The 14,978-nt window shown below is 41.6% G+C and overlaps 3 protein-coding genes across 4 annotated transcripts; 2 read left to right on the top strand and 1 right to left on the bottom strand.

Moving 5' to 3' along the window:
• Positions 1–2,094: 2,094 nt before the first annotated feature.
• On the top strand, positions 2,095–9,196 carry msl1b (MSL complex subunit 1b). Of its 2 annotated transcripts, none has more exons than XM_083787347.1 (9): positions 2,095–2,209; positions 2,795–3,477; positions 3,876–4,075; positions 4,262–4,581; positions 4,700–4,764; positions 4,896–4,963; positions 6,869–6,993; positions 7,246–7,318; positions 7,489–9,196. In XM_083787347.1, exons 2-9 carry the CDS (start codon positions 2,869–2,871, stop codon positions 7,577–7,579), a joined length of 1,551 nt encoding a protein of 516 aa, XP_083643473.1. In that variant the 5' UTR covers positions 2,095–2,209; positions 2,795–2,868; the 3' UTR covers positions 7,580–9,196. The 2 variants fall into 2 exon arrangements, with proteins under 2 accessions (XP_083643473.1, XP_083643472.1); XM_083787346.1 differs by having other exon boundaries at positions 4,661–4,764.
• Positions 9,197–9,413: 217 nt separating this feature from the next.
• chmp2a (charged multivesicular body protein 2A) lies at positions 9,414–12,443 on the bottom strand. Its single transcript, XM_083787352.1, has 6 exons — positions 12,304–12,443; positions 11,549–11,716; positions 11,115–11,294; positions 10,803–10,933; positions 10,616–10,677; positions 9,414–10,483 (listed from the first exon to the last, which is right to left on the bottom strand). Exons 2-6 carry the CDS (start codon positions 11,714–11,716, stop codon positions 10,362–10,364), a joined length of 663 nt encoding a protein of 220 aa, XP_083643478.1. The 5' UTR covers positions 12,304–12,443; the 3' UTR covers positions 9,414–10,361.
• Positions 12,444–12,609: 166 nt separating this feature from the next.
• On the top strand, positions 12,610–14,301 carry mrm1 (mitochondrial rRNA methyltransferase 1 homolog). The gene has a single exon (XM_083787348.1). The coding sequence runs from the start codon at positions 12,799–12,801 to the stop codon at positions 14,002–14,004; it is 1,206 nt and encodes a 401-aa protein (XP_083643474.1). The 5' UTR covers positions 12,610–12,798; the 3' UTR covers positions 14,005–14,301.
• The last annotated feature ends 677 nt before the right edge of the window (positions 14,302–14,978 follow it).

The raw sequence follows: 14,978 nt of genomic DNA, 5'->3' as shown, positions 1-14,978 counted from the left end.
AAAGGGTATTATCTATGAAAAAATGCATTGAATGAGTAGTTCGCATGACATGGGAACGAAACTCATTTTCTAAGCACTTTTTCATGGGTCCCAACACGGCCTAAAAGACACTGATACTGGTGGAGGGGTGGGTGTGGAGGGGCCGAGGGCGGAGATTCATGGGAGTCCCAAGTTGGTGTTGGTGTTGAGTCCACACTCTCGCATTACATGAAACCTTATCTTCCCTTCTTGCTTCAAACAATTCCCACTGAACAATAGTCCATTCTTATTCTGCTTGCCAAGTTAAATAACAAACAAGCTAGTTAAGTTAATATCAACATATTACATAGAGCGCTCTTTCATTCTATTTTTCTTGACATCAAATTAGATAATGTTTAGATCTTTCTGACTTTATACTGTAGATAATTTGAAATAATATTTTGTAATTGCGGTTCATTTCAATGGCCTCATAAAATTAATAATTAGAATGGTAGGCTACTAATGACTACTGAGGCATAGCTATAGTTAGTCTATGGTCAGAACTAAGCCTAGCAGCAGTGACTATAATAATAATAATTAAATTTATATATCATATATATTTCATATATCAACTTTAAATCAGGTATAAATCAAGTATAAATCAGGCTTAAGAATTCTGCAAGCAAATAAATGTCAAATAAATTGATTGATTGAAGTATTTATAGATTGGAGAATTACAGTACATTTCAAGCACAACTCAATACAAAACTGTTAACTGTGGACGACACCATAAAGCATTACACTTGTTTACAATAGGGTCCACCATGTTCAATTCATCATAACATTTAGAGACGTACAAATATACACTTCTATAGAGCTAAAAACAGGAAATCATCATAGAGGAGGTAAAAAGGGGGGGGGGGGGGGGGGGAAACATATACAGTGAGGGGGGAAAGGGGTGGGTGGGGGATTCAGATTTTACTGGGGTCAGTTTCGAATTGCAGCCGCCCGTATAGGTGCCCTTTGAGAGCGGTTTTGAAGGAGTCAAGGGATTCGCATGTCTTAATGACTGTTGGAAGGGCGTTCCACATTTTGGTGGCATAGGAGCGAAATTAATTTAGTCCCTTATTTTTGCCGAATCTGAGTTGCACATGGTATGTTGAACTCCCTCTGGTGTTGTGGGTGTGGACTTCCTTGACATTAAGGAAGTATTTAGGTACATGGGAGGTACATGGGTATCTAGGTGGTGTATCAAATCTTGTGGACCAGACCCATTGCAAGATGCTGTACTACTCTGTCGTCAACCCTAAGCGAGTCCAGCCTGTCAAAGTAGGCAGGGGTGAGGTGGGTTTGGGGAGTGAGGCCAAGTAGTAGCCTGACAAGTTTGTTTTGGGAAGTCTGGAACCTTGTTTTAAGGGCCTTTGAGGTGCTGTGGTACCAAGAGGTGCATGCATAGCAGGGCTCCTGTTAGGGTCTTCAAGGTGTTTTTGTTGACCAGTGAGGAGATCCTGTATACTGTATAGGAAAATTAGGAATCTTGTTGTCCTGACACAAATTATATCCATGTGGGTCATATCATTATTCTGCATTGCCCTCTTGAAATGCAGGCCCAAGTACATTTTCTTGTGATGCTTAAGCTACAGTATACAAAAAGAGGCTTTTTTTTTGATAAAGCGACAAGTGTAGGTGTACAACAAAACCAAAAAAATCTGTAGAATGCTTACCTGCTCGCCCTATTTCAATGACAGTACAGTTACAGTACATACAATTGAGATGTATGGTAGGCAATATCAAGCAGTATAGTAACTTAAGACAGATCTATTAATGTAACAATAAATATAAATCACTGGTCATGAATGGGTCAGTATGGAAAAATCACTTGTTTTCTTCAATTAATTAAATTAATTAAAAGCTTTATTCCATAGCAAGCATTTTCTTTTTGAATGGACCTCACCTCACCTGCGGGTTTGCGCTGAAAAAACCCCACTTGTGAATTGTGATGGGTGTTGCATCATAAGTGTGTGAGATATTAAACTCAGTGACACCAGAGGTCGCTGTTTAATGATGAACATTGGCTGATAGATATCGGGCTTTATTTGGGTGACTAAATTCCGCGAGTCGCCAGTTTCGGTGTAACAAGGCGGAGCGCTCAAAACACAAGACATGGCTATCCAGCAAATTACGCATGCGCATTGGTCGGCGCTTTAAAACAAGTCTTGAGGAGGGAACATGAAGGCACTTCCAGGACCAGGTGGGCATAAAACAAACGTCAGCCAGAAGACATAGACATGTAGCCGCATCGTGTACTTTGTAAACGACGCTCTTCCAGAGGACGTGGTTGTTCGTCAACGCCGAGTCGCTCTATTCGTGCCGCTTTGACAGCAGCACGAACTGGCTAGCATTTAGCATGCTAGCTAGCTGTTATTGTTTTTCATCATTTCGAGAGAAGCAAAATGGAGGCACATCGCTGCTGGTGCCAGTGTCCTACGCAGCCACTCCCGAGTCCCCGTTGAGATTTCCATCTGTATTATAACGTCTGTGGAAGTGGCAAGTGCTATCGTTGTTGCGAAACACGCACTGCTAGTTAGCCCTAGTTAGCATTGGCGTGTTTGTTGTCCTCGTCCCCGTAATGCAGTGTTAGCTTAGCTTGCCTTTTCAAATCCGGCAAATTTTAGAAGAGGATGTGCCGGGAACAACGCTATAACCACCTTAACGTCAGTAACGTTTCATTCTGCTTTGCCAGTGGTGTTTGTACTTATTAATGCAAAGTTAAAGGAGATGAGCGGTGTGTTTTGCGTTCTCTGATCAGCTAACGTGCGTTCGCTTTGTTTTGCAGGGTAAAAGCGGGGAACTTTGCCGAGTTTCGCCGCCCGAGACGTTGCAGAATGAAAAGTCGCTGCTGTGTTCGCCATGACTCTGAGATCAACACTGTATGCGAGTACGGGATTCAAGCTAAACCCTGACGCCATCGATTTGGAGAAGACCCACATCGGCGCCGCCACGTTGAGTCCCGTAACTATCAAGAGGGAATCCTGCGACTTTGTCTTAGATGTTCCAGACGTGCACGAGATCCCTGGCAAGTCAAGGGACTTAGACCAGAACTACACAACGAGCAAAGTTGCCCGCACTGCCACGGTTGCAGAAGCACTTCAAGGGGACAATAAAACTGTGGCAATATTGTCCCCTGTCAGACAAATGGGGGGTGAGGGAACCCCAGTGAAAGGTAAACCCCTCTCAATTGACAATATGGATAACCCTCAGATGGCTTTGAACAATAACCCCAAGGATGCTGATGAGAGTGCGAAGGGTGGTGGCCCTGGGGTCCTCGGTAGCGCGTCCATCGAGGTCAGCTCAGAGGGCAAGTGGAGGAACATCAAGAAGACGCCCACCAATCCCCACACTCAAGCCAACTGCCTGCGGCAGATTCTCCTCCTTCAACTGGACCTCATCGAGCAACAGCAGCAGCAGCTGCAGTCGAAGGACAAGGAGATAGATGAGCTGAAAACTGAGAAGGAGACGGTAAAGTGTTAGAAAAAAGTTATTTTCCTTTTTATTAGAGGTTGAAGGAAAGTGTTATTGTTGCCACAAACGGTCACGTCACCCTATAACGAGCACTAGAGCAGAGTCAGTCAGTCAGAAGAAGAAGCACTAGAAGATCAATAATATAATATACTACAAGCAATATAAAAATGTGGTACTTCCAACGCCTAAGGCAAGATACAGACCTTCTCAAGGAGTCTCTTACACAGCCCACTGACAGCTCCCTGCTAATACAGGAAATTGTCATAGTTATGTTTACTGATTATATGTAGTAAATGCTGCAGTGTTTGCAAGTTAATTTACATTGGACATCAGTGTTTAGCATGTAGTTGTCAACTGGATACTAAATTGTCAATATATATCTTATTGGTTTGCAGCTACTTGCACGTATTGAGCGCATGGAGCGCCGCCTGCAGCTCACAAGGAAAGACCCGAGAGACAAGCGTCTTTTTCAGCCTCTGGAGCCATGGACCCCAGATAAAGAAGATATATGGGATCTGGAGGTGGTAGGGGCGACTCCACAACCCAATTCACCAATGCCGCTACCTTTCAGTCGGGGTGGCAAAGGTCAAAAAAGGTAAATGAACAATTATAGGCACAGTGCTGGGCATTCCCTAAATGTTTTTTTCTATGGGGACTGGGCACCCAGTACTAAAATCCACCCAGGCAGGGTCATACAAACACAGTGAGTCACTGACCAGAAATTAGGAAAATTACTGTTTATATAGTTTTTCAGTTTACAAATTTGAGTTTTCTGTTGCAGGAAATCTTGCTTTGGTGACTCAAAAGTCCAGAAAGCTCGAGGCAAGGGTTCAAAGTTCAGCCCCCAGAAGCCTCCTGACGTTCGACCGGGGTCTCCGTACCAAAGGGAGCTTCGTAGTAAGGAGACCCCAGAGAAGACGGGGCTCGGGAGGTCAGACAAGGACCTTTTTCACACATGCAAAGAGGAGCCTCAGGAGTTCAGTTGCCAGATGGAAGAGTTGCCCTTCATGTCGACCACAGAGATGTACCTGTGCTGCTGGCATCAACCTCCCTTGTCCCCTCTCCGTGAGACTTCCCCTAAAAAGGAGGAGGATGTGGCTAGTGAGGATTCTTGTCATATGTGCACATCTTTATCAATTTCTTAAATACTAATGATTGTTGATTTTCTGTTTAATGATAGTGGTTTCCGCTTTTCCTCCACTTCTTGGCTGCTTTGTAGTTCCTTCCTGGAGGGAAAACTGTATAGAGCCCTTGGATGGGGAGTCATCCAGTAGCATCCCAGAGGTGAGACACATAAATGTCAACCTTACAGTTATTTCATTTCATTGGATAGTTATTCCAAAGCAGTTGAGAGCTCACATTACTCTACCCCGCTTATGGATTATGCGCATGTGTTCTTGTGTCTCTCCATCAAGGCACTGGAAGACGGTGTGTTCCTTAAGCGGCACTTAAAGCTAGAGTTGGATGAGAAGAGGAGAAAAAGGTGTGAATTCATTTATTTCTTTAAAACTTATAAAAAATGTATTCCATTATGCCTCATTTTGTTTGACTTGTACAACAGAAAGGTTATGTTGTGGGCGGGGGGTCTGGAAGGATTTCCATAATTTATATTGAGGAGAGCTTTTTATTTTTCAAAAACGTGTGCACTGCAATTACATTTGTACTGTTTTGTAATGGATTGTTCAGATATTAGATTAGAAATTAAATGCAAATTAGCCTATGGTGAATCCTTAATGAGTCAATGAATGTTCATAATTCTTGCCAAAATCCATAACATCTTTGTGGATACTGGATAGTGTCACTTAAAAGGCTTTATTATCAATTATAAAATACTTTTGATTATGGCCACTGGTCATATCATGTTTCAGCAAATAAGCATAGGCCTCCAAACATGGCAATGCAATTAAGGCCGGGTTATCTTTCCCCCATCTGTGTAGTCGCAAGGGTCTGTGTGGACAGCGATCATAGTTGTGATTATACACACGCGTTGAAGAGCAACATGGGCTGCACTCATTACAAGTCATGGTCTAATGAGAAGAGGTGAACTGTCTTAGTTTTACTCTTGCTTCATTATTTCTGTGCATTCCTGTTATTTGCTGAAGACCTCAGATTCTAAATAAATTCCTTCAGCAAACCTTTGAGAATACCTTTTTTTTTTTTTTTTTTTTTTTAAGATTTTTTTTTGCGACCTACGCCTTTTATTGGTTTTTGAAGGGACAGATGGTAGGCTGACAGGAAACGGGAGAGAGATGGGGGGATGACATGCAGTAAAGGCCGTGTCTGGCTCGGGAGTCGAACCCGCGGGCCACGGCACACTGCGACTGGATTACCAGTCGGGTGCCCAGACGGTTACGCCACCGCCTGGGCCGAGAATACCTTTTTTATTCAGATTTTTTTTTGTTGGTATAACTTAAGAAACCCGTCACCGAACAATTCAATTTCAAGTCCTTTGTCACATAATATTATAAAGTGAGCGGGTAGCTACAGATCTCCTGTATAAATAAAAAATGTGTGCAGTCAGTGTACTTGTAGGTGTGGTGCATATGGTATGTGTAGCCACAAAACTAAAACAATAGGACAACCTCAGACTGAATTAGAAAAGGTGTCTCTAACATTTTATTTAAAATTGTCAATGTTGGGACAGAGTCACCTTTGAGGAGTAGTTGTGAGGGTGACCTACCCGGGGGTTTAACATGGAATTAGCACCTCAGTGGTGTGTTGTGGAGCTAATTTACATTACAGGAGTGATTTGCATCATGATTAAGGTAGACCTTTATTAATCCTGCTGGGGAAATTCAATCCCAGCTTCACCCAGGTGATGGCTGCTCTGATGGCATAGTGGGTGGCTTGACCCTAATACCAGATGGACTCTACTATAAGTGCTCCGATTGGTCTGCACTAATCTGTGATTGGACGATATTCACTCAAAGTGACTTGATCGGTGAACAGTAATTTACCTGATCTGGAGAAACCAATCTTTTATACTATTTAAGTGGTATAAAAGTCAATCAGATATAATATCATCTTGCATCTTTGCTACAGGCCTAACATTCTTCCATTCCTCCCCACACATATGTGTTTTGACATTTTTTTAATATTCAGATTTTCCCCTTACACACAAGATTGGTATCGGCCGATCGTGAGAAAAACAATCTGTGATCGGGATCGGTCACAAAAAACCTGATCGGAGCACCTCTACTCTCTACCCACTAAGCAACTAAGACTGTCTGATCAAGAGAGATCTCTAGTCAATACAGTTACACAGTGTAATATCTTTTTTAAGTAAATAATTCATACTTTAGAAATTAGATTTAGATTTAAACCTACCTTGATGTTCATTTTTATTCTCCTGCTTCCTGCCCCATTTGTAATGTTAATTTGTTTGCAGATGGGACATCCAGCGAATCAGAGAGCAGCGCATGTTTGCGCGTTTACAACAGCGCATGAACAAGAAGAAAGTTGTCCCTGAGATTGAGCCAGAGATATCATCCTTCTATCCCGATTGTGAAGATGGTAAATTTGCTTACTTTAACATCCCAGTGGCAGTGTTGAAATACACATTATATATAGAATAGATACTGTAGTCTAGAAGCTAATCTTGGGGAAACAAAACGAACAAAAAAAGCAACATTTCTTTACTCAACCTGTGGGTTGATTCATGGGTTACAGGCCAACTTGTGTATTACTATTTGACCCGCCCCAACCTACCCTGAACAATTTATTTTCAAATTTGCTGTCTTTTTTTACTACTTTTGTTTTCCACAGTTGAATCCATAGTCATCACCCCCTTCCTGCCTGTGGTTGCGTTTGGAAGGCCACTACCAAAACTCACTCAACAGTAAGTCTTAACAGCAACCAGTGCATAAATAATATTCTCTCTCTCTCGCTCTCTCTCGCTCTCGCTCTCGCTAGCAAATACAATGACTATTGATATAGAAATGGTACATGTCAAACGTGTCCTTCTCTGGAGTCTTATTTAAGTCAAATGTTCTCAAATTGTCTCTCCAGGAACTTCGACTTGCCATGGCTCGATGATCGAAGCCGCTGTCGCATTGAGGTTCCCAAAAAACACACGCCTCACCGGACCTGTCGAAAGTGAACTGTGTGACATTAACATAATGGGAGAAGTTCCACGCCCTACTCAGATTTCTAATGCTTCCTTGTCTTTGAGCAAAAAGACTGTCAGTGGTTGCTGCATATAGGAAGTGTGCTAATTGTTTTCTGTCTATGGATGGGCGAATAAATGGCTGTCTTTAAGTCTCATGCAAAAATGTCTCAAACTATCACCACAGACCAGCTGTTCTCCAATGGAGTGGTACACATTAAGATAGGGTGTGGCTGAGAGCTGCAACTTTGGTAATTTTGTCCCCAATGTCACCTTTTTTGAGAGTAACGCCATGTTGCCACAAGATTACAGTCTCCTTTTAATCACTGTTCTGAAAAAAATCAAACCCGTTATGCATGACTTGTGTAGTTGTGACACAATTTTCAAATACCGGTAATTGCTTTGCCATCCCAAATAGATGTATTACTTCAATGTAAGTAGTCCTATTGATTTGTATTGTTACATTTTACATAGTTTCTGACTGCCCGGAGAAGTTTGGAGACTCTAATCTTGATGAAAGTTATTAAATAGAAAAACATTCTATTGCCATTTGACTGAAAATAACAGCTCAGAAGTGTGAGCAATGTGACTGCCCTTTACTGGATTCTTCTTTGCCTCCCATAAACCCCTCTGCATAGATGAAAATTCTTCTGAATTTGACTGTCATGCTTGTCTGTGTATGATTGATCATATTCGTTGTGCAAAATGTGCACTGCAGTGTGCGTATCAATCAGATCCACACTGCTTAAAAAAAGGCTGGATTTAATCATTCTCAGCATACCAGAGAGGAGGCTAAATTAACATGAAACCCATGTTCATTTGTTTTTGTTTGCATTGGATTGGGTTTTTTTTAATATGTTGCATGGTCTCTTCTGAGCTGACAAATCTGTTCCAAAAACATAGCAGCATGGCATACCTCTGGAGCATCTTCCTCTGTTCATTGTATTTCAGAGGATATTGAAAAATGTTTCAAGTTTTTGAAAGCATGACTTATGGCTGCTTAGTCCAGTGAAAACTCCTGTGTTCTACTTGAACAGCCTTATCTTAAGGTGATCCAAGAATAACAAAGCGATCTTTTGTTTGTTCTGGATTTTCTTTTTCTAATCAATACAATATGCTTACATGCAGTAAATATTAGCCTACCTATGTGTAATGATTGGTCTTGACTCTTGAAGGATGCATAGCCAGCATTCAAGGGAACCAGTTTAGAACATAAATGTTCTTTCTAGCTGTAGTTCTAGCTCTGTTGACCAGTACACACTTGAACATGCTGCCAGTTATTGTTCTCTGAATTTCTGTTACAATGTACAATCGTACAGTTTAGTTTGGCAACATTTTTGCTTGTTCACTGCATTTGCTTAACCATTTACTGCAACCAATGAGCATATGTGTAGATGGATCTCAAATACAAAACTGGTCTTCTGTACATAGCTTTCAGAAACAAATGTACATAAGGAAAACATGTCTGTTATTTTTTTATTATTTAATGTTCCAAGTGTTGCGTACATCAATATTGTTTTCTGAAAAATGATTGTATGTTGACAAAATAATTGACCGTTTTGAAAGTTCTGATTCTTTTTTTCTTTTTGAATAAAATTAACGTCTATTCTACCGTCTTGGATATTGGTCAGTCAAATTATAGGATTGATGAATGATAGCATTCAACAGAAATTGGGGAACAAGTGAAATGACTAACTTTACAGATTGAGGCAAATGCATTTAATGATTAACGCACCACAGGTCAGTTAATTGACTCATCCAGATGTGCAGCTTTTGATAATGGAGCAGGTTTGCATTTTTTCTTTATTAATCAGACTTAATTGTCAAATGTGAAAAAAATGTTTTATTGAATAAAGAAAACAAACAGTACAATTTCTCAAAAATATAAACGCCCTTAATCAGTTTAAGAATCATGTTAAAATGCCACCAATAAAGGGCTATTACATAACAGGCACCGTGTGGTTAGTGCCCCCACTATGTTGCCACTGGTGGAAAATTAGCAAATTGGGGCATACTTTACCAATCTCTCATCCTATAATCATATTCTTCTTAAATCCACTGTCCTATTAGTAATTTTACACACAACGATAAAAGGATGCTCTGATAATGAACTTACACTTAGCACCACCCTATTAACTACCATTATCCTCAATAAGCAATGCATACTAAAAGTTCAAAGTAACACACAAGGTTGAAAATATTAACAGAATATATACTGATACTAAAGCACAACCTTGTTCCATGTGTTACCTGATGATGTAGATGCCCAGGCACAAACACTAAGCCCATGTACAAATGTGTTGATATCTGCATGTGTCAAACATAAAATACACACACATATATATACTGTATATCTCACCTACTTTCATTTAGCCTTTTGGTTCTTTAAAACTTTTCAAAATTAGTGTTACTTTGAATAGTGAAACTAACATGCCTGGGGGGTGAGGTGGGGGATAATATGTACACTTGACAGTGCAATTCCTTTTTCACTTTTTGAAAGGGATGTTTAATTTGGCAATGTAAAATTAGGTGACAATTCGGTAAGCCTACAAATGACTTGTGTAGGTTTGATAAAACCATACTGCACGTTTATGATCAAAATATCTCAAACACAAAAAAGCCATAACACCGTTATACGAGACCTTTCACTGAAACCCCTCTGGTCTTCATTCACCTTGCCCCTCCCAAAGAAATCTAGATACAGTAAATCAGAATATGTTTGTATCTGTATTGACACCCCAGCCAAAGTGCGCTTGTCTGCCAAATGTCCTGGCATTCAATCTCTCCTGAGATTGTTCAGTCGCTCCTCCAAATCAGCGTCAGCATCTGCTAGGGCAGCTTGGGGCTCAGCCTTCTTTCCTCCTGCCACTGATAGGCTTCCTCCAGTGGCTGGCAGGTCTAAGTAAATAAACACAATTCAATAATTAATTCAATGATGTGAACGCATACATTATATTTGACGGTGGATGAGAGCATGTACATAATATTGATAAATGCTCTGTAATCTTTGCCATAATACATTTTACTTACTCGATAGCTCATCTGACAGATTGAGACCCAGTTCATCCAGCACTTGGGACACGATGGCATCGCTGCATATGACAAGGACAGATTTATGGATTTATTTATTTAAAAAGGGGAAAAAAACTCTGACTCTCGACTCTAATATTGAATAAATAGTCTGTATGAGAATGTTTTGCTTATTTCTGTACCCTACCTCTCATCCTCATCATCCTCATCACCCATAGCATCATCTATTGCGTCATTCATCATCTCCTCCTTCATGTCCATGATTTCACTCTGTCGTTCAAAGTCCATCATAATCTTCTGAATCTGGGGCATCTTGAGCTGTTGAAATAAATGCAGGATTATCACAGACTCTCACCTAATGATCAATCAACGATAAAAGATGCTTAGCAGCAGCGAGTGAATCTTATTTTATGTTTAAAAGTTTTGTCCTGTACTTCAATCCACTGGTATTTGTTTGTCAGTAGTAGTATTTCAGTCATGAATACCACAAATAGCTCACCTGTCTGTTCATGGTGGCCATGGCTTTGGTGACACCTTTCATTGCCTGTGCCATGCTGTTGTTGGACTTTAGCGTCTGAATCTTGAGACTGACAGCCTGGATATTTGCTCTCATCATGATAAACTTCTTGACGTAGCGCCTTGTGCGAACCAGGTCCTTGGCCATGATCTTGACTGCATCCTACAATGATTATAAATAATATACAAGCCATTACAAAGATTGGAAACTAAAAGTTTGCTCCTCTGGCTACAGCAAAATATATTGTTATAACACAGCCACAGTCATTTTACATATGGGTGGTTGCTGAAAACTGACCAGTATGTAGCTAGTGTTCAAATCCCTCCCTGTATTTCTATAATGAATCACATATGTGATTAATGAAATTATTTTCCACTGTATGAACATATTTTTCTCCACCTATCCACTCGACTCACCATCTGTCCCTGTTTAGCCATTTTCTTTATGTCAGCAATGATTTTCTTCTCCTGTTGCTCCAGTCTTTGTCGTTCTCTGTCCAGATCTCTCATGGCCCGGTTGAGAGCCCGCTGGTTCTGCCTCAGCATCTCTTCTGGGGTCTTCCTCTTCCCAAACAGGAACTCCATCTTCAGAAACAAACAAGCAAAATAACGATGTGATAATAATGTTATAATGACAATGTCATCAGTGCTTCAGAACACTCGTTTTTGTTCTGCAAGACCAACAAAACTTTGTATTTGGACCAGTCTGCCCAACAAACATTTTCTAAAGTGAAACTTCAGCTCGGGTGGGTTGGACTCCCATTGAGAGTTATGACTCAGTTATACTTTTCTTTCTACTAAGGGAAAGGGACTGTTATCCAACACCCTGTTATCCAATGCCCTCTGGGCGTCTTACTGGTGGCAGTGGTGGTACCAACGTGGAAAGCCTTCGTAACTATACTGTACCACCATCTTTAATATTTCATGTTCAACAATAAGCTACAACCTTTACCTTACCCATGCTAACAAAAACAACCGTTTATGTTTTTGGGACTGTTCGTGCTGTGCAACTAGCCCTGTTTCAATATTTTAACATTTGGGCGTAGCAGAGAAGAGCTTGTTTTATAGGTCTTAGATATCTGTCAACATCCCCTGGGCTGGGCTATTACATTGCTAAAAATAGCTAAAATTAGCTGCCTAAAAGGGACATTTCGTTCTGGTTATAGTCTCACCTTGTAAGGAGTGTGTCGTGATGTGACGGTAGTCGAACGGGTATTTAGTCTTTTGAGATGTCCTGGCTGCTTTTTACTTGACAATTTAGAACGACTTATTTGTTTTCTTTCACACGTTTCCGGGTTTGCGCTTCACTTCCGGGATGTGACGTTGGTGCTGTCACACTTTCCAATTGAATGGATCGTACTACGGTGTCGACACCAGACGATCTACAAGCTCACCGCGCGACGCATCGCGACGCGTGGTGAGCTTGTATATCGGCTATTTTCGGTGCAACCAAGTATTCGGCTTTCCACATGGTTGAGTCGACGGATCATGTGTTTGTCTTTGTTGTCAGGCTAATGATTTTTCAGGGCTTTTTGTCAATACAGAATACTGGACTGGAGTAACATCTATGCGAAACTTTTGTGCTACACGTCACGTGACGTTGTATTATATTCCGTCTACCCAGGGTATTTTATTCACTGGATATTTTTCTTTCGCCAAGTATCAGTATGTCCCTGCTTACTTGCTCCAGGACCAGGAGTTTAGTGAAATCCGTTCCAAACAGTGTATGGTCTCAGTTTGCATCCTACCACTGTGCAAGTATTCTCCTGCGCCCAAAAGACAGTACTAGAGATGAATCTGTGACGAGGAGGCGGACTGATTCAAGAAACTTTGATGTGAAACAAAGGCAAAGCAGACCATCTGAGGGTCACGGCCAGGGGTGGTCTGGTGCGTCCAGGAGAGACCACCCTGGGGCTTCGGGTCTAGGGACAGTCTGGAAGAAAGAGAACCCAGTACTGTGGGAGTCGACTCAGCCGAGGGCAGAAGGAGTGTCATCTGAGCTCAGGAAACTCAGTCAAGAGGATTTCACAGACAAGTGGGAGAGGCCAGTCACCCAGTGGGTAACAAAGGACTCCAAGGAGGAGAGGAAGAACTATGAGATGGTCTTTGGTGTGTCCCCGTGTCTCTTGGCTCTCACTCAGGGCAGAAGGAAAGCATATAAACTGTTTGTTAAGGCGGGGGAGGCCTCTCATAGGTCTTCTGTGGTGAACGTTTGTGAAGAAGCTCACAGGCGGGGAGTGCAGATTCATCGGGTCAGTAAGAAGGATCTGGACAAGATGTCTCCTGGACGTGTACATCAGGGGCTGTGCCTGCAGGCCAGTCCTCTGACTTATGTCACAGAGGAGATGGCCTTCGTGACTCCCAAGAAGAAAAACGCAACACCACTATGGCTCGTGCTCGCTGGAATTCAAGACCCCATGAATCTTGGTGCTGTACTACGCTCTGCCTATTTCCTTGGAGTAGATGGCATTGCTAGCTGTCTTCAAAATAGCTGTCCACTGACACCAGTAGTCAGCAAGGCCAGCTCAGGTGCAATGGAGGTCATGGACATATATGGCTATAAAAACCTTGAAGGTATGCTAAAGCTGAAGGCAGCTGAGGGCTGGCAGGTAGTTGGCACTGTGGGAGCTGAGGTGGAGGAGCCACAGATTCCTGTGGTACCGTGTTCAGATTTTAGAATGACCAAACCTACATTGTTGGTGATGGGGGGTGAAGGGGAAGGCTTGTCCCCAGAGCTGCTCTGCCACTGCGACACACTGGTCACCATCCCAGCTCATCGAGATTTGCACCCTGGCATAGAGTCTCTGAATGTCTCTGTAGCTACAGGCATTCTGCTGCACGCTCTGCTGTCATCCAGGGCAGCTGGCATCTGATGCATGACAGAGAGGCGTTGAAGTTTTGGCAGTGCTGTGTTATGTGACAAAATGATACATTTCTTAGTCTCATACCGTAGTTTTATAAAGCTCTTCGTGTTCGTCAAAATGTACACAAGTCATTAAAGTTGATTGCTTGTGCATGTTAATGCACAATAAAAAACAATAAGTTTGCATTCCTGTATTTGATTATATACACAGCCTTTAGACATTTTACTTTCATAAAGGCATAAACTGTATATTGTTCAACAGGAAACAATTGTGATGTGCCTGAGAATAAAGTACTTTATGTCATGACCTTGCATAATTTCTCGTTTTCATGTGGAACTGCTATTTTGAGTTTTTTTTTTGAGTTCTGTTCTATCTTTCACCATGCACACATAGTACACATACAGGTAAGCAGACTATGCACATACACATAATACTGGCTTGGTGGATTTGTGGTCCGCCCTGACAATGGGAGGTTGAGGTTCAATCATACTAATGACTAAAAATGGGTGCAGTACTTAATTTAGAGTACTAGTCATTGGTTAGACCAGTCATTACTCATTAGTCCTACAACTACAACCTACTGTATCTCAAACCCTCACCCTAACCTCCCATGGGGCAGCCACTCTGCTTGGCAGACTCAGCATCAATGGTCGGATTAGGCATATGTCCTTTCTTTGACATACTACTAGTGTCATGTCCAGGGGGTGTATTTGTACATCAAGCTGCCTCACGGCTCACGCTAAGGAAAAATGAGATAGCTGGAACTACTACTACTACTTGTACATTACACCCTGGACATGATGCTACTAGCGTGCCAAACATTGGGTACCGTTTTATAGTCTTTGATTGAAACCTAATCTGTTTTTTTGTCTTTATTATATGTTATGCATATTTTATTTTCTTATGCATATTTCTGTTATTTTCCATTCAAAATACAAAATGTAGCTGCAATTCATAGGAAGCTTGGACAACAATTTCACCCA

The sequence above is a fragment of the Protomyctophum parallelum genome (assembly GCF_964188405.1).
Source record: "Protomyctophum parallelum genome assembly, chromosome: 17".
Classification (NCBI taxonomy): domain Eukaryota; kingdom Metazoa; phylum Chordata; class Actinopteri; order Myctophiformes; family Myctophidae; genus Protomyctophum; species Protomyctophum parallelum.
This window is presented reverse-complemented; position numbering and strand designations above follow the sequence as displayed.

Coding starts and splice junctions, on each gene's coding strand:
- msl1b (XM_083787346.1), top strand. CDS start 2,869: ATGACTCTGAGATCAACACTGTATGCGAGTACGGGATTCAAGCTAAAC. Junction 4,076..4,261: donor GGTGGCAAAGGTCAAAAAAG/GTAAATGAACAA, acceptor TTTCTGTTGCAG/GAAATCTTGCTTTGGTGACT. Junction 4,765..4,895: donor CATCCAGTAGCATCCCAGAG/GTGAGACACATA, acceptor CTCTCCATCAAG/GCACTGGAAGACGGTGTGTT.
- chmp2a (XM_083787352.1), bottom strand. CDS start 11,716: ATGGAGTTCCTGTTTGGGAAGAGGAAGACCCCAGAAGAGATGCTGAGG. Junction 10,934..11,114: donor TGGCCACCATGAACAGACAG/GTGAGCTATTTG, acceptor TTATTTCAACAG/CTCAAGATGCCCCAGATTCA. Junction 10,678..10,802: donor GAGGATGATGAGGATGAGAG/GTAGGGTACAGA, acceptor TGTCATATGCAG/CGATGCCATCGTGTCCCAAG.
- mrm1 (XM_083787348.1), top strand. CDS start 12,799: ATGTCCCTGCTTACTTGCTCCAGGACCAGGAGTTTAGTGAAATCCGTT.